The 21,625-nt window shown below is 42.1% G+C and overlaps 4 protein-coding genes across 6 annotated transcripts in view; 2 read left to right on the forward strand and 2 right to left on the reverse strand.

The window, feature by feature from the left end:
- The window catches only part of dync1h1 (dynein, cytoplasmic 1, heavy chain 1), a 31,027-nt gene extending 28,573 nt beyond the window's left edge, over nucleotides 1-2,454 (forward strand). Inside the window, 6 exon segments of the mRNA XM_020647981.3 lie at nucleotides 195-403; nucleotides 610-763; nucleotides 902-1,044; nucleotides 1,169-1,337; nucleotides 1,730-1,854; nucleotides 1,974-2,454. Coding sequence (XP_020503637.2) covers nucleotides 195-403; nucleotides 610-763; nucleotides 902-1,044; nucleotides 1,169-1,337; nucleotides 1,730-1,854; nucleotides 1,974-2,102 — 929 coding nt within the window. The 3' untranslated portion in view covers nucleotides 2,103-2,454.
- Nucleotides 2,455-3,070: 616 nt separating this feature from the next.
- LOC114921012 (uncharacterized) lies at nucleotides 3,071-5,200 on the reverse strand. 2 transcript variants are annotated; one of them, XM_029280081.2, is made up of 5 exons: nucleotides 4,831-5,200; nucleotides 4,500-4,555; nucleotides 4,293-4,367; nucleotides 3,917-4,009; nucleotides 3,071-3,821 (listed from the first exon to the last, which is right to left on the reverse strand). In XM_029280081.2, the coding sequence occupies exons 1-5, from the start codon at nucleotides 4,940-4,942 to the stop codon at nucleotides 3,165-3,167; spliced, it is 993 nt and encodes a 330-aa protein (XP_029135914.2). In that variant the 5' UTR covers nucleotides 4,943-5,200; the 3' UTR covers nucleotides 3,071-3,164. The 2 variants fall into 2 exon arrangements, with proteins under 2 accessions (XP_029135914.2, XP_029135915.2); XM_029280082.2 differs by lacking the exon at nucleotides 4,831-5,200 and adding an exon at nucleotides 4,760-4,807.
- Nucleotides 5,201-7,296: 2,096 nt separating this feature from the next.
- On the forward strand, nucleotides 7,297-14,781 carry wdr20a (WD repeat domain 20a). Its single transcript, XM_020647982.3, has 4 exons — nucleotides 7,297-7,545; nucleotides 10,442-10,624; nucleotides 11,061-12,404; nucleotides 13,680-14,781. Exons 1-4 carry the CDS (start codon nucleotides 7,297-7,299, stop codon nucleotides 13,731-13,733), a joined length of 1,830 nt encoding a protein of 609 aa, XP_020503638.2. The 3' UTR covers nucleotides 13,734-14,781.
- Nucleotides 14,782-15,097: 316 nt separating this feature from the next.
- LOC109994579 (MAPK/MAK/MRK overlapping kinase) lies at nucleotides 15,098-21,540 on the reverse strand. Of its 2 annotated transcripts, none has more exons than XM_020647983.3 (12): nucleotides 21,205-21,540; nucleotides 19,449-19,563; nucleotides 18,954-19,043; nucleotides 18,796-18,866; nucleotides 18,618-18,696; nucleotides 18,496-18,544; nucleotides 18,227-18,405; nucleotides 17,797-17,898; nucleotides 17,536-17,709; nucleotides 17,289-17,448; nucleotides 16,994-17,191; nucleotides 15,098-16,751 (listed from the first exon to the last, which is right to left on the reverse strand). In XM_020647983.3, exons 1-12 carry the CDS (start codon nucleotides 21,386-21,388, stop codon nucleotides 16,674-16,676), a joined length of 1,479 nt encoding a protein of 492 aa, XP_020503639.1. In that variant the 5' UTR covers nucleotides 21,389-21,540; the 3' UTR covers nucleotides 15,098-16,673. The 2 variants fall into 2 exon arrangements, with proteins under 2 accessions (XP_020503639.1, XP_020503641.1); XM_020647985.3 differs by lacking the exon at nucleotides 21,205-21,540 and adding an exon at nucleotides 20,753-21,037.
- Between the last annotated feature and the right edge of the window lie 85 nt (nucleotides 21,541-21,625).

A 21,625-nucleotide genomic window follows, 5' to 3' on the forward strand; every position in this document is an offset into this window, starting at 1 on the left:
GTTTGATCTGTTCGGCACAACTCCTCTTTTTATGACAAACCCAAAACCTGTTATAATTAACACACCCTCAAGGGAAGCTCTTTGTTTCTTTGTTCCACTGTTAATTTCTTCTTCCCCCCCTTACCTCCCACCATGGCCTTGTCTTCCACCTCCCTCCCCCCCTGCTCACTTGTTCCCTCCGCTGGGCTGCGCAGCCACTGACATGATGGGTAAGATGCTGAAAATGCAGATGTTGGAGGATGAGGATGACCTTGCCTATGAGACGGAGAAGAAAGAGCGCACTTCGTCCACGTCTGACACGCAGCCGGCCTGGATGAGGACCCTCCACACCACCGCCTGCAACTGGCTGCAGCTCATGCCCCAAAGTGTCAATCCACTCAAACGCACGGTGGAGAACATCAAGGTAATAAAATAAATGAGAGGGAAGGTGTTTTGCAAGCTGACTTCAAGGGCGGTAACTCATTTTTTTGTTGTTGTTTTTCTACAAGAATCTAAACGACATCATTGGCTATTTTGTTTATCAGATCTTAGGTTGTGTTTTTCATTTCTTTACTTGGTTTTGCCAATTTTTGTTTTTGACTTGGATGTTTTCTCTCTCTTGTCGTCCAGGACCCCCTGTTCCGTTTCTTCGAGCGCGAGGTGAAGATGGGCGGCAAGATGCTGCAGGAGGTCCGTCAGGATCTGACCGATGTGGTTCAAGTGTGTGAGGGCAAGAAGAAGCAGACTAACGACCTGCGCTCACTCATCAGCGAACTGGTTAAAGGTAACAACTTGTTTTTTGTTTTTTTTTCATTTAACATGTTTTAGGTTTCTAGTTTGAAGCTAAACAAAGAGGACGTCCTTGAACAGATTGTACTCTGTAGGAAATAACTGGAGTGCACCTGTCTGTCTTCTCCCCCAGGCATCCTCCCACGCAGCTGGTGTCGTTACACTGTTCCCCTCGCGATGACTGTGATCCAGTGGGTGGCCGACTTCAGCGAGCGAATCAAACAGCTGCAGCAGATCTCCCAGGGAGCCGCCAGTGGAGGGGCAAAGGAACTGAAGGTACTGCTCCATTTAGATAATGTATTGTAAAGCATCAACATGTGATAGATTTGCTAAAACAAAACAAAACAAAAACAGAGCAGCTCACGGTTTTGTTATTTTCCTCTTTTTTTTCTTTCCCCAGAACATCCACGTGTGTCTCGGCAGCCTGTTTGTGCCGGAGGCTTACATTACCGCCACCCGCCAGTATGTGGCCCAGGCCAACAGCTGGTCTTTGGAGGAGCTGTTGCTGGAGGTCAATGTCACCAGCGCCCAGGGTGCAGCGCTGGACGCCTGCAGCTTTGGCATCAAAGGTCAGACCTGCAGAACATCACTAGCTGTAGTCGGTACAATTCTTATGCAGAGTAAGGTTAACATGTGGCAAAAAGATGAAGCACAAATATGCAAACTGGGTATTTTCCCTCAGACAGAAATTGGGTCATGAGTAGAGGATCGGGCTGATCTTTATTTTTTCTTCTTGCCAGCGTTTATTGCTTCTATTTAATGAACTCACTAATGCAGTCTGACATATAACCCTCCCATAGAAAAGGGGACTTCTCGTTTCTTATGTCAGTCCTTATCTTGCTCAATCATCAGTCAACCATTTTGCTTTGAAAATGTGAATCCAGTTGTTTGGCAACAAACTTGCCGTTTTGTAAGATTTTTGATGTTTTCTGGTGTTGAACATCGTCACTGTCTCTCTCAGGTCTGAAGCTGCAGGGAGCTACCTGTGCTAACAACAAGCTGTCTCTGTCCACGTCCATCTTCACTGAGCTGCCTCTCACTCAGCTCCGCTGGGTGAAGCAGATGAACACCGAGAAGAGAAACATGGTATGAAGACGACATGTGCACAACACAAAACCACTAATGTTAAATTTTGCCTTTTATTTTGAAAGTCTGTGCAGAACCACTCCTCACACACATTTTCCCCTCTCTCTCTCCCGCTGCAGGTGACTCTACCTGTGTACCTGAACTTCACCAGGTCCGACCTCATCTTCACCGTTGACTTCGACATCGCCAACAAGGAAGAGCCGCACAGCTTCTATGAGCGCGGAGTGGCGGTCCTGTGCACCGAGTAGACGACACGAGTCACTCCTGAAGACCAGAGCGTCGTCTTAACTGAACTACACTCAGTCAATAACATTCATCACTTATTAACCACTTCTGATTAAAGTAGTTTGTAGCCTGTTGCATTCCGATATGAAGCGTAGTTAAGAACATCTGTGGAGCAGTAACTTTCATGTAACCATATTTAGTGATTTTTGGGGAAGTGTTGAAGAAGGTCGAGAGAATGTCGTCAGATGGTAAATGAAGAGAGGAAACAAGGAAAGGAAAGAGAAAGGAAAGGAAAGTGAAATGTTTTTAGGAAGAATCTGTATGTTTTTAGATTGAAGAAAGCCTGGAATGAATAAAGCTGCATTAATGACTCCACTCTCTGCTGTGTTTTTATTTTAAGTCAGTATCATTTGTAACATTCACTGTGTCCCATTTCAGTCAACTAAAACGTGGAGGGGGGGCTGCTTATGTGTCTCAAGTTCTCAATATCACTGCTGATCCTCAAGCCGCATTTAAAAAGCAATGCAAACAGCGAAATAAAAAAATCTGATTCAAGCAAGAAATCAGAATGGAGCATTAAGGAGTGTAATGTGAATGCAGCGTAAGACTTGAAATGTATTTTACAGATGAAGAAACTCAAATTAAACCAAAGCTCATCAGGAACAACTTGAAAATAATGATTAAGGTTAATTTGTTATTAAACAAAAGAATTCAAACTTAAGTATCCAGTGTAGCAGTAGATAGATTATGTTAAATGTGAACAAAACCCAAAACAAAACTTTTTTATTCTTCAGATTTCTTTATTTATTTGGGGAAATATACAGGTGCTTCATTAGAAGTGCATACAGTGTTTTGTTTATGTACACTTACGTTACCATGGTAATCTGCCATCAAACTGAACAGATGAAAGTTATAATCTGAACGGTATGACACCTGAGACACTGAAAAGAACTCATGTCCCTCTATAGATGAGAAACAAAGTGCACCACAGTAACTATTTATAGTATTTTATTCTACATTTCATGCTTGTGAGGCTCTGAATATGTCAGCAGTCTTTCTCTCGTCCCCTCCATGTTTACATGGTGCTAACATGGTTCAGATGCAGAGTCCTCCATGTTGCTCACACACAGCCTCTTCCTTTGCTCCATCACCTCCGCTCCGGTGAGTCCCAGCTTTCTCTTGTAAAGGGACTTGAGGTTACAGGGGCCGGGGGACCTCTCTGAGGAACTCTGCTGGATCTGGGACATCACCCCGTCCGCTGAGGGTCCGGGTGCGGGCGTTTGAGGCGTGGAGGATGTTGTAGAGTGTAAGCCCGAGTCGTCGAATTGGCAATGCAACTCTATGTCCATGGCTTGGGAGGGAATAGTTGAACCTGTGGCTGTTTTATCCCCGAGATCTCTACACGCATTCCTGTCGACGTCGAGCTCACAGACCCACAGGCTGGAGTCACTCCCGCATTTCATCGGGACGTCCCCAAGATGTTGCTGCTCGGTCACAGGATTTCTCACCCCGCTTTTCAGCACTTCTCTAAGAGCGACAGAGGCCGGGTGGTGAAGGATATATCTCCTGCTCCTGCAGAAAAAACGACTCCCCCCTCCTCCTCCTCCTCCTCCTCCTCCTCCTCCTCCTCCTCCTCCTCCTCCACCACCTCTTCCCTGATGCCGTGTTCGCCTGCCCGTGACGCCCCCATCGATATTTGACTCGTCAGAATCTTCAGAGCTTCCATCGTATGGGTCCAAAAACTAGGACCATAAGCACACATGCATTCATAAACACACAGAACAGCACTGTTCTTTTGCAGCAGAAATGGGTGAAATAGAGAAATGAGAATACGTACCAAAGAATCACAGCCATGCCTTACTGCAGGCTTTTGGGTTAATGGTAATGTCCTACTAAACGTCCGACTCTCTGGTGCACTGCTTGAACATCCCTGCAGGATGGGGTATAAGTCAGACAGTAATCTTAAAACAGATTGAGCCTTTTAGTGAATTCACCCTGAACTATAAGGCTCCATCACATCCCATTGTGCTCCTGCAAAATAATGTCACAAAGACCAGATGAAGTGCTTGTAGAGTCAGCGTCAGGGAAAGATACTCAATTCAATAAGTTATACTACTGAAAACATCTAAAGTCCAGGTCTGGGTGAATCTCTTTTAGCCATTTAAATTGTATGTACACTACATAACAAGGTTGCTTTTCCACATAAGCAATACCATTGTGCTCGTGTCCGACCATCTTGGACTGATCTCAGATTCAGAATCGGTGCTGGACTCCACTTTACACATATCCTGAAAAAAAAAACAAAAAAAAAAAACAGATCTCACGTCAGTCGACATTTATACATCAATGCAGTAAATCAGAAGAAATATACTTTTTTTTTTTTTTTAAATGAGACAGCATGTCATGCTCACTCATCTCACCATGTATTTGAAAGCAAGCTGGTCCATGTTGTTGGGTGCATGTCTCTCACTTTGATCTAATAGGGGAGAAAAATATATATATGAATTTGTTGTGCAGCAATGTGGGCCTATTGAAGCACATGCATCAAAAATGTGTATGTGTATTTGTTTTCTAGTTTAATGAAAATACGTTTGTCGACAGAAATTCAAAAATGACTCAGCAGGAGTAGAATGGTAGCATGGTCAAGAAATATATTGAATGAGCACCATCCAGGTCATACATCAGAAATTAGATCAAGTTTGGCATGCTTTCAATGTGATTTAAAAATGTATATATATTAAAAAAAGATACCTGGGTGTGAGAGTTGTCGTCTTCCTTTATACTCCATGACATTTAACGTTGAAGTGGGTGGTAGATTAATTAATGAGTGGATCACCAGGTGCATTTGATATGAAGCAACCATGTGTGCTCACAGGTGGGCAGTCTGTCTACACACACACACACACACACACACACACACATAGTTAGCAGCTTGGTTGTGAAGTTCAAGCACAAGGTATGGCTACTTTCACGATTCAAACAAAATAATACGTCCGGATTTATTCTTTCTTTTTCAAAATAAAACTCATTTTAACCTAATTTACAATGCACAAGAGCCGTAAATGTCGTTTTTTATTTTATTTCGTAACCATGTTTTAGGGTATATATTTTTCAAAATGTTATTTAAGTCTTATTTAAATCAGCTGTGATCGAAGACGCTGCAAATGACATAAAAATAATGTAAAAAATAATAATAATACATTTTAAAAAAGCTAATATATACTATCATTTATTTTTCTTACAAATTGTCTGTAACATATTTTTAAGAAAACACGTGAAAAATGGTCAAAGATTTAAAATACATGTTTATTTGTGAAAACTTCGCTGTCCTCCAACAAACCGCCTCTTCATCAGTTCCCCGGTGAACCGACGGGGGGAACGGGAGAGTCGGAATGCCCGCTCCCCTCTGTGCGTAATGCTGCCTTCAAGTGCTCCTTCAAGTGCTCCTCGGTAGTATCGGATTTACCGCATTTACGAGTCAGCTGTACATGAACGGCCCTCGAAAGTCGTAATTACAGTGGGAAATTAAAAATTAGATACCTGAGTTGCCAAGTGGTGATGTTTGCGTGACGTTTGTGGTCAGCCAAAAATCCGGAAAATTTGTCAACAACTGAAGGAAAAACTTATTTTGTTCATAGTTTTTATCATTTATTTTTATTTGTTTCAAATTTATTTTTTTATTTTACATTTATCAGCTGTATCAAGAGAGCAAATATCAGTATTCATACAGTTCTGGTTACTTTATTCCTGTTGTTTCATATCCATCATTGCACTACGGTCACTTTATTTATCTCATCTCTCATCTTTATTTAGCTCTGTGTGCCTTTGAATTGCCCCCCGGGGACAAATAAAGTTTTTTTGAATTTGAATGTCAGCTAAAATAACATAGTTTACCTGATACCAATTCTATGTTTTTGTGTATTCTGCCGCTGAAGCTCTAAAGGTGCTGTATGATACCTGCTTTTGGTAATCAAACATCAGCCACGAAAAAAACATTACTTTCTGCGTCTGTCTTTCAAGAACGCTCTGATCCAGGTCTACACTCCCTCCAGCCCCGCTACGCTCTGCCAATGAAAGGCGTCTGATCCAACCTTCACAACAGGGTCCTAAGTCTCTGACTAGACTCTTCTCCTCTGTCGCCCCCCGGTGGTGGAATGAACTTCCAAACTCCATTGGATCTGCAGACTCCCTCTGCACCTTTAAGAAAAAGCTAAAGACCCAGCTCTTTCATGAATACCTACTAACTTAATGATGATGGTCTCCATATTATTGATGATGATGATGGTAATGACGATGGTTTTTGTTTGATAACGACGACTTATAAGATGGTTTCTATACTGATTAGAGCTCTCAAGAACTGCCCTCAATGTTGTGCTTTGCCTCTGGTCACTTCCTGTCAGCACCTGTGTGTCCAATCAGACTCAAAGCTGATTGTTTGCTCTTACTGACATTGTTCCCTTTTTTCTAGATCCTTGCTTGTGTTGTACTTACTCTCTGATGTACGTCGCTTTGGATAAAAGCGTCTGCTAAGTGAATTGTAGAATTGTAGAATATATAATTAACAACAACATCGACAGCTGTTCTTGAGGGTTCTTATGAGCGTCAAAACCATCCTAAATATTGTCATCGTCAATATTATTTAGTGCATAAGTGTTCATGAAAGAGGTGGGTCTTTAGCTTTTTCTTAAAGGTGCAGAGGGACTCTGCAGATCAAATGAATACAAATATTTGAGATCTATTCAAACCAAAGCCGTCCTGCTGTCTCTGTGGGAAATTATGAAAGTGACTTTAGACATCTATGTATGGAGCAAACACTGTTAAAGAACACTTCATCATAATAATAATAATAAAGTTTATTTATAAAGCACTTATCAAAACCAACGTCAAAAAGTGCTTTACAGAAAAAAGAAAAAGAGGAGGGTCTTTAGCTTTTTCTTAAAGGTGCAGAGGGATTTTGCAGATCAAATGAATACAAATATTTGAGATCTATTCAAACCAAAGCCGTCCTGTTAAGTGAATTGTATAAATTGTATAAATTGTAGAAGAGCTGTTGAATTGAAGTGTATGTCGTCGTTACCGCTGTACAATTGGGAGTTACGATGTTTCCGCGGAGCACATGAAGGCGGCTTAAGATCCGGGGCCTCTGGAGGGAGTGGGGTGGGAGTGGGGTGGGAGGGGGGGGGGGGGAGAGAAAAGGGATGAATGTTAATTTCAAAGATGGCGGCGGAGGGAGGAGGGAAGGAGATGAACGAAATTAAAACTCAGTTCACAACTCGGGAAGGCGTCTACAAACTCCTCGCTCACTCGGAGTACAGCCGTCCCAACCGGGTGCCGTTCAACTCGCAGGGCTCGAACCCGGTCAAGGTCTCCTTCGTGAACGTCAACGACCAGTCGGGCAACGGCGACAGGATCTGTTTCAACGTGGGCCGTGAGCTCTACTTCTACATCTACAAAGGCGTCCGAAAGGTAGCCAGCCGGGGCGACTTAAACCCGCCACCGTGTCGCTGTCCCGCGGGAAACAGTCGCAGCTGAACTTTAGTTTTCAGGCTTCTGTTGTTGTTCGCTGTGTTTTTGTTTTGCTTTGACTTTCAAATGTAGCTTTAGCTTCGAAGCTAACGAGATGCTAAGCAGTAGCCACTCTTGAGGCCAGCGGCGAAAATACCAACAAACTAGTCCCCGTCTCTGTGGGGGGTGAAGAGGGGGGGGGCAGTTTTTCCTGCCATTGTAAGGGAGGGAGGGGGGGTTTGAAAGTGATCACCTGGATGGAGCTGACTGTTTCATGTTTGTTTTTAAGGTGGTTGTGTGTACTTTGTGATGACAGTGACATCACAGACACCTGTCGATGCTGTTTGACTGACAGCTGTTTACAAGCTCAGTGTTGACAACCAGGTGTGAAGACTGTGTGAGCTTGTTGTTGTGTTTTCTGATCTGTTTGCCTCATCACACTCCACTGTCAGCTGCTTTGGGGGGTTTTCTACAAGTCATTTAGCAGACAGAGAGTGAGAACAACACGAGCAAAAAGGATCTGTAGATCTGTAGAGGAGGGAACAATCAGGTCAACTTTTATTTATGAAGCTCTTTAAACACATCATTGATTGATCCAAAGTGCTGAACATTGCAGAAACAAAGCGTTAAAAAAATAAACAGACAAGAATAACAACAACAACAAAAACAGGTTACTGGAGATTAAAAGCAATTGAGTAAAACTATTAAACCCCAGTAGTGTTTAATAGTGGGAGAGAGACGGATGTCTGGGGGGGTAAAGAGTTCCACAGTTTCGGTCCTGCAGTAGAAAAAGGCCCGATCCACATTTGCACCTTGTCCTGGATTTAGACGGTGACAGAAAGTTTTGTGCAGATGACCTAAGATCTCTCACCGGTTTATATGGGGATAGGAAGTTCTGAGAGGTAGGCGGGGGGCAAGTCCATTTAATGCCTTTAAACACAGTCAGGAGTATTTTAAAATCAATCCTGAGCTTGACTGGCAGCCAGTGTAAGGAGGCAAGAACTGGGGTGATATGATCTCTGCTTTTCGTCAATTGTCAACAATGTCAGGAAGTGCAAACGAACCGCTTTGACTTCAACGCACAGGTGCAGACAGGAAGTGCACTTTTAGTTTCTTTAATATGAATTGTAGAATATATCATTAACAACAACATCGACAGCTGTTCTTGAGGGTTCTTATGAGCGTCAAAACCATCCTAAATATAGTCATTGTCAATATTATTTAGTGCATAAGTGTTCATGAAAGAGGTGGGTCTTTAGCTTTTTCTTAAAGGTGCAGAGGGACTCTGCAGATCAAATGAATACAAATATTTGAGATCTATTCAAACCAAAGCCGTCCTGCTGTCTCTGTGGGAAATTCTGAAAGTGACTTTAGACATCTATGTATGGAGCAAACACTGTTAAAGAACACTTCATAATAATAATAATAATAATAAAGTTTATTTATAAAGCACTTATCAAAACCAACAAAAAGTGCATTACAGAAAAACGAAAAAATCCCAACAGTCAAATAAACAACAATAAAATCCTATTAAAAGCATGAAAAATAAAACAACAGTGCAACAATCATCCAGTTAACAGAGAAAAAGGGAAACAACTGAGACAAAGATTGACTAAAGTTAAGAGTAAAACATCCTGGATGAAACAAGGATTATAAGAAGGCCTTACGATAAAAATGTGTTTTTAAAAGAAGATACTGATGTAGCTCGTCTGACAACAACTCTTAACTACAACGGTTTCATGCAGTTACTGAAGAACCTGTTTTTTTTCCCTTTATCTACCTATGGCTTACGTATTCAAAGTCTTTACCATATTTAAAAGTATTGTAGGAATAACATCATCTTGTACTCGGAGAGTTTTCCATTCTGCAAGTGGTTTAAACTGTAAATCATTAACAAATGGATGTGTTGTTATGCTGGTTATCTGCAGTATATGTCCCAGGTGTCAGCAGTAAAATAATGTGTCCTCGACACCATAAACCTTTACGGTACCCGCCCCACCCGCAAAGCAACCAGCATTGTGCGTGACCCCACCCACCCCTCACACAGCCTCTTCAGCCTCCTGCCATCGGGGAGACGGTACCGCAGCCTGCGGGCCGGCTCCACCAGACTGGGAAACAGCTTCTTCCACCAAGCTGTCAGGAAGCTTAACTCTCTCCCCTCTCTTCCTTCCCTCCCCTCTGCCCCCACGAACACTGGACGTTGAAACCCCCTCCCGTTTTCCACCAAGAACTCTGGACTAAAAACTCTGTACACTCAGTTTACTGCACATTGCACATACTGCACAAGTTCACTTTTTCTTTAAATTTTATTGTATTTTATTTACTACCTTTTGCACAATTTACAATTTAGAATTTATTACTGTAAATAATTATTATAATTATATAATAATCTATTTTACCTTATCTTATTTTACCTTATTTTGGTCGTATTGCACCGCGGGACGGAGCCAAACGAAATTTCGATTCCACTGTATGTCTGGCATATTTTGAAATTGACAATAAAGTTGACTTTGACTTTACTTAAACAATCTCTACATCATACAACAAAATGACTAGCATGTATCCATCTTCAGGGGAAAGGCGTACCTTTTGTTCTCGAGTTCTTCCACATTTTATTTGGGGAATGCCAGCTATTTGTTTTGTTTCCTCAAAAATGCTGTGTTGAGTTCAGATGTCACTTCTTGTTTACAAGGGGTTACAAAACACTCAATAGAAGGTTCATATTCCTGTCGGCTCATCTGAATTCAGTATCAGTGAGTTTTAGATGAGTTTCTCTTTTCAGGAAAAGTGCATAAACACATTCTGTACGTTAAAGTAACCGTGCTCACTTCATCTGGTTCTTGGTTTCTCCCTTCAGGCTGCCGACCTCAGCAAGCCCATAGACAAGCGCATCTACAAGGGAACGCAGCCCACCTGTCACGACTTCAATCACCTCACAGCCACAGCAGAGAGTGTCTCCTTGCTAGTGGGGTTTTCAGCAGGCCAGGTACAGCTCATCGACCCCATCAAGAAGGAGACCAGCAAGCTCTTCAATGAGGAGGTAGGACTTTTTATTTATTCTTTTTAAACGTTTCTCCAAATTAAAACCATGAAAGTGTGGATCAAGATTTTACAAAGTTACACTTTTTAAAAGAATTTATTTGCTTCACTATTTTAGAAATTCTCCTAAACTATACAATCATTTTGTGTCCTTGAAGAAAACTCTTCCATTGTCTTGTGAACTTTCAGCATCTAAATAAACAAATGTGTATGAAGTATCGTCCAGCTGCTCTTGTACTGTATGCTACTTTTTCTTTTTCCCACCTCACAAAGTGTTAAGTACTGTATGAAAATGATAAGACTTCAACTTTGTGAATATATATTATTGATGAAACTGTACTGACATACTTTCTTTCCCTCTCTCCTCGTCCATCTGCTTGTCTTCTCTCCTGACCCCGGCCTGCCTGTTAAACCTCAACAACCCTCCCTTTTACCAGAGACTAATAGACAAGTCCAGAGTGACGTGTGTGAAATGGGTACCAGGCTCTGAAAGCCTGTTTCTTGTCTCTCATGCAAGTGGGAATATGTACCTGTACAACGTGGAGCACACCTGTGGCACCACAGCACCTCACTACCAACTGCTTAAACAGGGAGAGAACTACTCGGTTCATACTTGTAAGAGTAAATCCACTAGGAACCCTCTCCTGAAATGGACAGTGGGGGAGGGTGCCCTGAACGAGTTTGCCTTCTCTCCAGACGGGAAGTTCCTAGCCTGTGTTAGCCAAGATGGATTCCTACGGGTTTTCAACTTCGACGCGGTCGAGCTTCACGGCACCATGAAGAGCTACTTCGGTGGCTTGTTGTGCGTTTGCTGGAGCCCGGATGGAAAGTACATAGTTGCAGGCGGAGAGGACGATCTAGTGACTGTGTGGTCGTTCCTGGACTGCAGAGTCATCGCCCGAGGTCACGGGCACAAGTCGTGGGTGAGCGTGGTGGCGTTCGACCATTACACCACCAGTGTAGAGGAGAGCGACCCGATGGAGTTCAGCGGCAGCGATGAGGACTTCCAGGATCAGATGATCCACTTTGGGCGGGACCGGGCCAACAGCACGCAGTCTCGACTCTCCAAGCGCAACTCCACCGACAGCCGGCCTGTTAGCGTCACGTACCGCTTTGGCTCAGTGGGTCAGGACACTCAGCTGTGCCTATGGGACCTCACCGAGGACATCCTTTTCCCTCATCTTCCGCTCTCACGGACACGGACACATACTAATGTGATGAATGCTACAAGCCCCCCAGCGGGTGCTACGATAATCACTAACACCTCTAGTAACACTACTAATGGAAACAACAGCGGTGCTAATACTCCTGGCGTAAACTCCGTCTCGACAACATTGCCGCGCTCCAACAGCCTACCCCATTCAGCCGCCACCACCACGGCAACAGCAAACAATACCAACAAGGCTGCCAGTGGCGGCGGCATCAGCAGTGGTATCATGGACAGCGCCATCGCTACGGGCGTCAGTAAGTTTGCTACACTGTCGCTTCACGATCGGAAAGAGCGCCACCACGAGAAGGACCACAAACGCAACCACAGCATGGGGCACATCAGCAGCAAGAGCAGCGACAAGCTCAACCTGCTGACAAAAACCAAATCGGACCCTGCCAAGACTCTTGGCACGCTGCTGTGCCCACGCATGGAGGATGTGCCCCTCCTCGAGCCCCTCATCTGTAAAAAGATAGCACACGAGAGACTGACTGTACTCATATTTTTAGAGGACTGTTTAGTGACTGCTTGTCAGGAGGGATTTATTTGCACATGGGCGAGGCCAGGCAAAGTGGTAAGTTCTTTTTAATGTAGGAAATGGGGGGGGAGAGTGAAAGTGATAACATGACACACCTGTCGATTCTTTAGCTGTACTAAAAATCAGCTGGTGCGCTGTGACTAAATACAAAGATATATTCTGAAAGCATTAAAGAAACTCTGGATATTTGGAAAAGCATTTTTAGCCTTTGTAGTCAGGTGTTCACTCTCTGCAGGAAAGAAACATATCAGACTTTGTTTTATGTACACCTGCTTTTAAATGAAAGACCTTTTTTAATGCTTAAGTTTAAAAAAATAACCAACGCTATGAAAACATGACAGCCTGGTTATAAAATAATTTTTGATAAGGAGGATTTCCTCGTGTAGACCTGAGAGGGGAAAGAAGACGTTAATCCATATGGAGTGTGTTCATTGGTTGGTTCATCATTATCATCCCACAATGCATAGCAGCCTAGCCAAGAAGTCATCTGCATACACTCATATTTCAGCTCTTATGCAAAGCTGCTCTTGTATCAGCCCGGAGAATGTCTGCAGTGTCTCACATGCTTACATTTTTTAAAAATGTGAATCCATCCTTGTCCATTTCTCTTTTGTCTGTGTTTGTTGTGATTTTGCCAGAACGAGGCACATGATAGTCCGGCTCTCAGTTTGAGGGTCTCCAAACAGAGTCAGACTTGAACTACTTAACGGGCAAAACAAGCCCAAAGATTTCCTCCGTTGTATCCTAAGTGAACACAATCAAAGCCCTGTGCTGTGGAGCACACTCGTGTTGTCTGGATGAGGGTTTAAAAAAAGGGCGATTTGTACAATAAAAGTATAAAATCTGAATAATACAAGCATCTTAACAAAACCTTTGAGGTGCAGATGTTGACGTTCTTCTAAAAGGTGCATTAAATTGAAAGATTTCCCAACAAACCTCATTTCCTATGTAATGAATTGACCGTGTTAAGAGCTACAATGACGCGATGAAACCATGAAAAGGGCCTTTTGATAGAAAGAATACATTATTTTTTAAAAAAGGCTTATTTGAAAAATGTGTGTGGCCATTTAAATTACAAGTGCCTTGATCCAGCGAAACTCTTTAAAAGACTCCATTAGTGTTTCACTGTTGCATGTCGTCCACTTTGCTGCCGTGCCGGCTTTTAATGAAGTGAGGGGGGCCGCCATGTGGAGAAGAAGAGGCTAGAGGAGAATTATTAATGAGCTATTTGTTGCTTGATTTTTTTAATTTTTTTTTTGCTTCAGTTTGTGTACTTTCCCAATGCAAATCTCCTTGTTTTCCTTTTTTCAGGGTTTATTGTCATCCCAAAACCAAGCCAGCTCTCCCAGTGGAACAGTAGTATAGCCACAATATTTCTGCTGCTAAAGAACCCTGCAACCCAGAGTCTGATGCTGCTCTTCACCCTGCAAGCATTGCAAGTTTTCCTTTTTTCTTTTACACCCCTCCCTCCCTCCCTGATTTTTTTTTTTTGTTAATGGCTTTTGTGTTTTTTCGTTTTATATCACTCACTTGACCTAGAGGAGGAATGAAGCAAGAAAAGGCGTGCAATTGTGGAATAATGTGCTACTATGTTCTCTGCAGTTTTTTTTTTTTTTTAAAACACATTTTAGATTTTTTTAAAAATCTTTCTTTCATGTCGACGCTCATCAGACTGTGACCCCTCTGGAAATAAAGCTTGGCTTTGTTAGATGCAAACCGTTCAATTGTGGCTTGAGGTTAAAGGGATAGTTCATTTAATGTTCATAATCTTTGTGGTAGCGCGGTTACTCGCCAATGGTTGGTGACTCAAATTTGAATTTTAGGTGAACTGTCCTTTTAGTGATCAAGCGCGTTGGCATCTGAAAATTGTTGCATCCATCCACATTAACCCAGCTGTCTTTTCTTCTTAGAATCTCCCCATCTCAACGACTTTGCACTGATTTTGTTATTTTGTTGTTTGTTTTTTAAAAACCTCTCTAGCAGAAGAAAAAAAAAAGAAGAGGGTTGAGGACTGCCTTGTTGCACTCGGCTTTAACATCCTCAGTCTTGAAATCTGAATCTATAAAGCTGGATGCTGCAATCATAGTCTTTTTAAAGAAAGAAGAAATTTTGCACTTAAATTAGTTTTATTAGAGGAAATGGCTTTACATTGTTGGGTGTGCTCAGAACTCACAGATGGCTAATACAGTAGGTGAAGAAAAAAAAAAAAAACTATTAAAACCTTTATCTATTGAGCATTTATTTTAATATTATTTCAGATCTGCTCTGTACCATAATGTGTATATTGTAATTAATTGATTTGTTGGGGGCCTAAGCAAACTACCATTACTCCAGTGGAAGGTTTGTCATTAATAGTTATATTTCTAAAGCCTAAAGTATACATATTAATAATATTAAAATAATCTTGAATACACTGTTTGCTCTTCTTCTTTTTGTGTTCACCTCTCTGTACTGCATGAACATCACAGAGCTGCAACATCACAATCTTAACATTGAAACAAGATCTCATTATGTCTCAGTTATGGAAAAAAAAGGGATGAGACATTTATTTATTTGTTTGTTTATTTTGACAGGGACAGTGTACAGCCTATTAGCAGTACCAGAGTTAGCTATGAGCTAATTTTCCATGGAACTTTATATCCTGCAGTTTTCTTCCTTTTAAGGAATTTAGTAAGAAAACACACCAGAAGGATTTCACGAGGACACAAGAGTCTGCCTTTTGACACAGCTGCATGAATCATGAGCTTTATTTCTGTTTGATAAACAATCATTGTTGAAGGATTCAGTGACCTCGACTGGTTGGCAAAGCAAATGAGTATATTTTTATTTGCATTAAATTAAAGAATTCCCACTTTATTATTATTTTTAAAGATCACAAATTTTTATGAATAGGTTTCAACATTTTTCAGTCCTGACATCGGCATTCTTTAACAATCTGAAGTCGTGTGCAGGTTCAGTGATGACATCATTCAATTGATGCGTCACATTTATTTCAGGGGTATTTTGTGTAACCTTCACACACGGCTCAGCGGGTAAATCTAAAGAGCTTTGAGCTCTGAAGGACGCTGTGCTTTCTTTAAAGCCACAGTTTCAGGTAGTGAGGAGAGGGGACGGGTCACACTAAATCTTAAACAAACATTAAAAACAATTCTCATTAAATCTGCATTTTCTGACTGTTAAAAAGCAGATGTTTACATTTACAAAGTTTATCTAAAAGGGGAATTATTTTGGGCCTTTCATGTTGATAAGAGTTGGACCAAAGGCCTTGAAAATATTTCCTTTAGGAGCACTTCATTTTTTTTTTTTGCTGTTCACCTTTTGGAAGACTAAAGCAGATGAGTCTGTCTTCAGGAGTTCTCTGAACTGGACTCTGGGCCTGTTCAAAGAAGTTCAACCTGCTTTAAGGTGTTTCCTCTTTAGTGCTCTGTGACTTTGAATCAAAATCACAGTTTAAACTGCACTGTGTATTTTTCAACATTTCAGACTGAGAATCTGCCTGTGTGGCAGGACTCAGAAATCACTGTTGCGGTCTCACAAAGAGTAGTATGGATCCAGGTCTCTGGACTTTGACTTCGCCCCTCGAGGACGTTATTATCCCCTGTAATGTTTATTTTTTTCTGTTACTCTTAAATCCTCCTGTTGGGTTTTTTTTTGTTCATATGAAATGTGTCAAAATGTACCTCACATGTCAACTACAATAACATACATGTGTTCTCATTCTGCCAACTTAAACATCAATGAACATGTGACCTTTACAGTGCATCACAGTGAAGGGAGGTGAACGTATTAAGTCAAGACCGGTTCCTAAAGAGATCCCAAGAGCATGACACAATACAACCAGAACAAGTCCATGAGGTCTGCCTGCTTTTACAATGCTTTCTGTTTTTCCCCCCCAAGAGTATTAATGCATTTACCAAATTATTTAGACCATTTTTTTCAGCTCTGGTAAACAGCTGTTCACAAAAGAAAACCACATATTGCTTATCTTGTATAGTATGCTCAGACTGAAGTATATTTCTAAACCGATGTAAACATGTTCCACCAGACTGGCTCAAGTAAAACTGAGGAAATAACACACTCAATCCAACGTAATACGACAGACTCTGTTATTGTTGGTTTTACAGATCATTACAGTGACGGTTCATCAGTTTCTCTTGACAGGCTTGGCGGTCTTCCTTTGTATGTTTGTGTTGCTTTACAGATTCCGACATCAGGCCTGTCCAGACATTGTCCTCCTAACAATCTGTTTATCTGGTCCATCCTGTTTCCGAGAGGTGAATCTGAACCAAACCCTGTCTTTGGCTCTCAGTAGCCTCCATGTTTCCTATCCAGCGGTGGCATGCAGTAGGTCTTGAAAGCTGCACGGTGTGACTCATCCCGGGGCTGTGGGGAGAGGAAATGCAGCCTGAATGCCAAAGAAGCCCTTAAGAAAACACTACTGAAGCACATGTTAGATTCTGTAAATATCATGTTTCTCTTGTTTTCCTAAAAGAACATGGAGAGTAAAAAAAGCTTTACTTGATCTGCTCAGTGCTCCTGGTTAATGTGACTCCCAGGAGGCCTAAATGACTGAATGATTCAGAGAAATAGAAAGGCGGATGTCAGTGTAGCTCTCCTGCGGTTACCTTGGCCAACCTCGACTGGCACTTTTTTGACGGGATGATTGGCAGCGTGCCCCGGTGGGTGACCGGGAACACAGGCATCGTGGAGGCAGGGAAGGAGATCTGCGGTCCTGGAACTACCATGTTGAGCTTGGGCAGCTCCGCGGGATAATGGGGGATGTTCCTTCTGATGAGGGTCTCTGCTACATGCTTCATGTTGTGCTGTAAAAGAAAGAGCTGGTTAGATGTGGGGACCTGGATTTACATTTACATTTACTGTGGACCTGAAGACCTTTGGACATTTCACTTCTCGACTCACGCTCATTAAAGGCGTTTGCCTCGTGTGTCTTCCCCTCAGCTGTTTTCCAACTCTGGCTGGACGCCAGATGTGGTCTAAGGAGTTGTGTGTCCCACTACCATCTACTCCATCAATAGTGTCTGACAGTCTGTGAAGAGGTCCTGATTTCTTCTCTGCCAGCCTGAGGATGGGGGAGACGGAGCAAGTAAGACTTAAAAATTCAAAAGACAGGAGACAGACAGCAACAAGACCTATTTGCACTGCGCACCTGATTTCTCTGAAGTATGTGTGTCGCAGGGCGGTTTCTGCAGTGATGCGTTCATCCGGGTCATAGGCGAGCATCTGATAGAGCAGAGACAGAGCTGGAGCCGGGCAATTAGGGACTAACCGGGAGATGCCGCTGCCTTTTTTAGGGGGGAAGTTGAAGTTTATCGCTCTGGACCTGCCAAACATTAAGACACCATGAGAAGTCTTTTTTAAAAAAAATTCAAACAATAAAAACACAACTAATAAAGGAAGCGACACCTACTGCTTGAATTTTTTGAGGATGCCGTGATCTGGAGTCCCCAACACATCGTGGATCTTGGCGACCTGGTCCAGCTCGTTGGTCCCAGGGAAGAGAGGATTCAAACTGGAACACACAACATACATATTTACTGTAGTGGCTTTTTGTCCTAAAACAAAAAAAAATCTAAATAAACTAATATCAAACATAATCAAATGACAAGTGATGCACCATGGGAAAACTGCAAAACTAAATTTACTAAATTAATATTACCCAAAATCTACTCTAAATTAAGAAAACGTGTAGAATAATTAAATAAACAACACCACCCAAATTTTAGTAAACTAAATACAAAAACTAATTCTAACAACAATTAAATAGCTCCAACATTTACTGTACATGACATTTGTAACTCTCAAACAACTGTTGGGTCCTTCCCCATGGTGAGGTATACCTCATGATCTCAAAGAAGACACATCCAGCGCTCCACATGTCCATCTTGAGGCTGTAGTATCCGTCGGTGAGGAGGCACTCGGGGGCTCTGTACCAGCGTGTGGAGATGTACTCCGTGTGCGGGGGCTTGGAGTACACGCTCCGACATGAGCCGAAGTCGCCCAGCTTCAGACCGCTTTGCTGCAAGTTGCACAAAAGTACTTTTAAGTGTGTGTGACTCAAAAAACAGAAAACCAATATTACAGGAGAGGACGATGTGATGTGTCTCACTTTGATGAGGATGTTCTCGGGCTTCACGTCTCTATGAAAGATCCCACAGCTGAAATGAAAAAAGTTAATGTTTTATATATTATTTTATCACTTTATGTGAACTGAAGCTTGTTAATAAATACCTGTGCATATGTTCAAGGGACTTGCAAAGCTGGTACATGTAGTTCTTTACTGTATGGTCAGGCAGTGGTGTTTCTCTCCCTGTAAGAATAAAGAACTGGTATCACCTTTGAACTCACTTTAAAGTAAGACTTTTTATGTTCAAGTTCCAGTTCATCATAATATTACTTTATGACTGACCTTGTATGAACTCATAGATGTTCATCTCCATCAGCTCACAAATCAAAGACACTGTTCCAGTTTCCTTGTCACTGAAATATTGGATTAGGTTAGTAATGACATCCCAAGTGAAACCAGCTCGAGGGCAATAAATGAACTTCAAAACAGACAACACTCACAAAATCAGTTCATGGAGCTGGATGATATTTGTATGCGGGCTCAGTCTCTTCATAGCCTGGACTTCCCGCAGGTTGTTGGCCTGCTCCAGACTTGATCAAAGAGAGCAGATGATGTTTGTTTAAAGCTGATTACATATTTTTAAAGTCAATCACGCCGTCAGATTTCATATCTGCTTTGTTCACCTGAACCATTGAGGATGAGAAACAACAGGTCCATTTCTTTGTCACAGTTTGTACGGCGGTAACATTGTACCATATGAGAGGTTGCACAGATTTAAAGTGCTCTGTCATGTTAGAACCAGTGCACTGACAACTCGCATTTCAAGCAGTGACATCTATTGTGACCTCATCACTACGAGGTCAAAGGGTGGAGTACGCTGACATCTTATAGGGAACTTAAAGCAAACAGGGTGTCAAGCTTCTGACTCAAGTTTCAAGGGTCTGCGAACAGGGTCTGATGCACGTCTGATTGCCGGCTTGTTGCAGAACACACACCTGTTTATAGTCTGCTTCATGGTTTTACATGCGTAGAACTTTCCATCTTTCAGGCTCTGAGTTTTCACCACCTCGGAAAATGTTCCCTCGCCGATCTTTTTGATGATTTTGTAGCCTGAACGAGAATGAAAAAAAGTCTTGACAAAATGCACAATATCATGGACAAGTTTTTTCTAAATCATAATATCAGATCAGAATAATGAGTAGCCCAACAGCAGAACAAAAACAAGTCGGCATAATCTGTAGGGAAATCATGTCTGCCAAACTGGGACAGCCCCAATGGACATTGATGCCCCCGATACTTTTATTGGGATAGGGTTTCAGGATATTCTGATTCATGTCTAAAAGGGGTGCAGTCAATCATTTTTATTAGCACTTGATCTACCAGTCTATTCTTAAAATGACTGTAAATCAGTCTTACAAATGCCCCCTCTTGGGCACCCCTACAGCCTAGTCATGGTTATGTTGCGTACTCCATGTACAGTGGCTGTAGTCCTCATCGCAGCAGCCATGGGTTCGAATCCGACTCCAGCCCTTTGCTGCATGTCATGCCCGACTCTCTGCTTCCAAAATGTCCCGTCTCTCTTCAGCTGTTCTAAGAAAGACAACCCCCACACCCCAATTCTACGGAGGCCCTGAAGTCCCAAAAGTAAGAAAATAAATCTTGTGTGCACAAGACAATTATATTATGCTCACAAGATATTAACTTGTATGCACAACATAATAACTTGTTCCCACATGGTATTAACTTGTGCAAAATATTTTGGGGACTTCAGGGGCTCCATATAATTCCCCCTATCCAGCTGACATTTTAGATGTCTTTTTTTGTTTGATCAAAAATCCAAAAACTCAATAAATTCAGTATAAAGACATCCTCAGTAAATTATTGCCAGTTCAGAGAAAATTTTTAATTAGTTTGTTTTTGGTTAAAAAAATAAGAATAAGCATCTAAATGCAAATATTGACAAGATAATTAAATAAAATAAATAAAATAAATAAAATAAATAAAATAAATAAAATAAATAAAATAAATAAATGTAACCGCTTTAATCAGTTAATACTTGTCGCTTAGCAACCGTGAAGCGAAAAGTCAGAGTATGAAAAACTGTTTTTTTTGTCGATTCTATCAACGCAAAAAATAATAAAATAAAAATAAAAACATTTTTAAACTCGACACATTTCAAATCGACGTCAGTTTTTAGATTGTTTACATTTAAAACAGCTAAACAAATCTTTGGAGGGCGACGCTTGTGTGTGTGTGTGTGTGTGTGTGTGTGTGTGTGTGTGTGTGTGAGAGAGAGCACCTTTCAGTCCTGTCATCACTCTGAACTCTGACCTCTCACTGCGTTCCTCTTCCTCCTCCGCCGCATTCAACTCGATTATCAGTCCCGTATGTTACCGAACAACACACTTCAAAGCGAGCCGTGTGAACCGGAGGAGTGTCGCGGTGGTTCTAAAGGACGCTGCTAGCTCTGCCGTTAGCCTGCCCTGTTAGCGCTGACCGTCGCCTTGGTAACGGAGCACGCCTTCGCCCTCTGACCCGAGCAGGAAACTCAAAACTCCGGCTGCATGTTTCACTCTTTCTTGACCATTTATTCCCCCCTCCACCCCCCCAAATCAAAACGAACAAGACAGCTCAGTTAAACCCTGCTGTGTTAGAAAAAAAAAAATGCAAATGTAGCAGAATATCTGGCTGCAGGCCCATTTATTTAGTGCGAATATGACTTTACAGCTGTTTTAATTTCAGCATCTTTACCTTTTCTCCAGAGGTGCTGCGCGATATTCCGCTCGGACGTCTTTTCATTCGTCCCCGGGTTGTTGTTTTTCACGTCCACAACATTTCCCCTATTGTTCCAGTCGCTGTTCGGGGGTGTTTTGCACGCATTTCGGAGGCTTGCCCTGTTTTTCACGCCGACAAGCCAGTTTGAGTAGTGCATCATCGGTGCACAAATTAATTCCCCCCCCCCTCCACCCCGAAGCCGACCATGAGCTGGATTACAACAAGATGCGGTCCCTGCAAAAGCTGCACAGCTCCACAGCGTTCATGTGACAGCAGAAGGTTACCCAGGCATCATCCCAAACACAACAACCACCGCTTTTCTCTTCTCCAACGCGAAGTGCAGTTGAAAGGCGTGGACCTGCTCCGTTTTTTTTTTGCTCCACATCGGCTTCCGTCT

This window comes from Labrus bergylta, chromosome 18 (genome assembly GCF_963930695.1).
Source record: "Labrus bergylta chromosome 18, fLabBer1.1, whole genome shotgun sequence".
Classification (NCBI taxonomy): domain Eukaryota; kingdom Metazoa; phylum Chordata; class Actinopteri; order Labriformes; family Labridae; genus Labrus; species Labrus bergylta.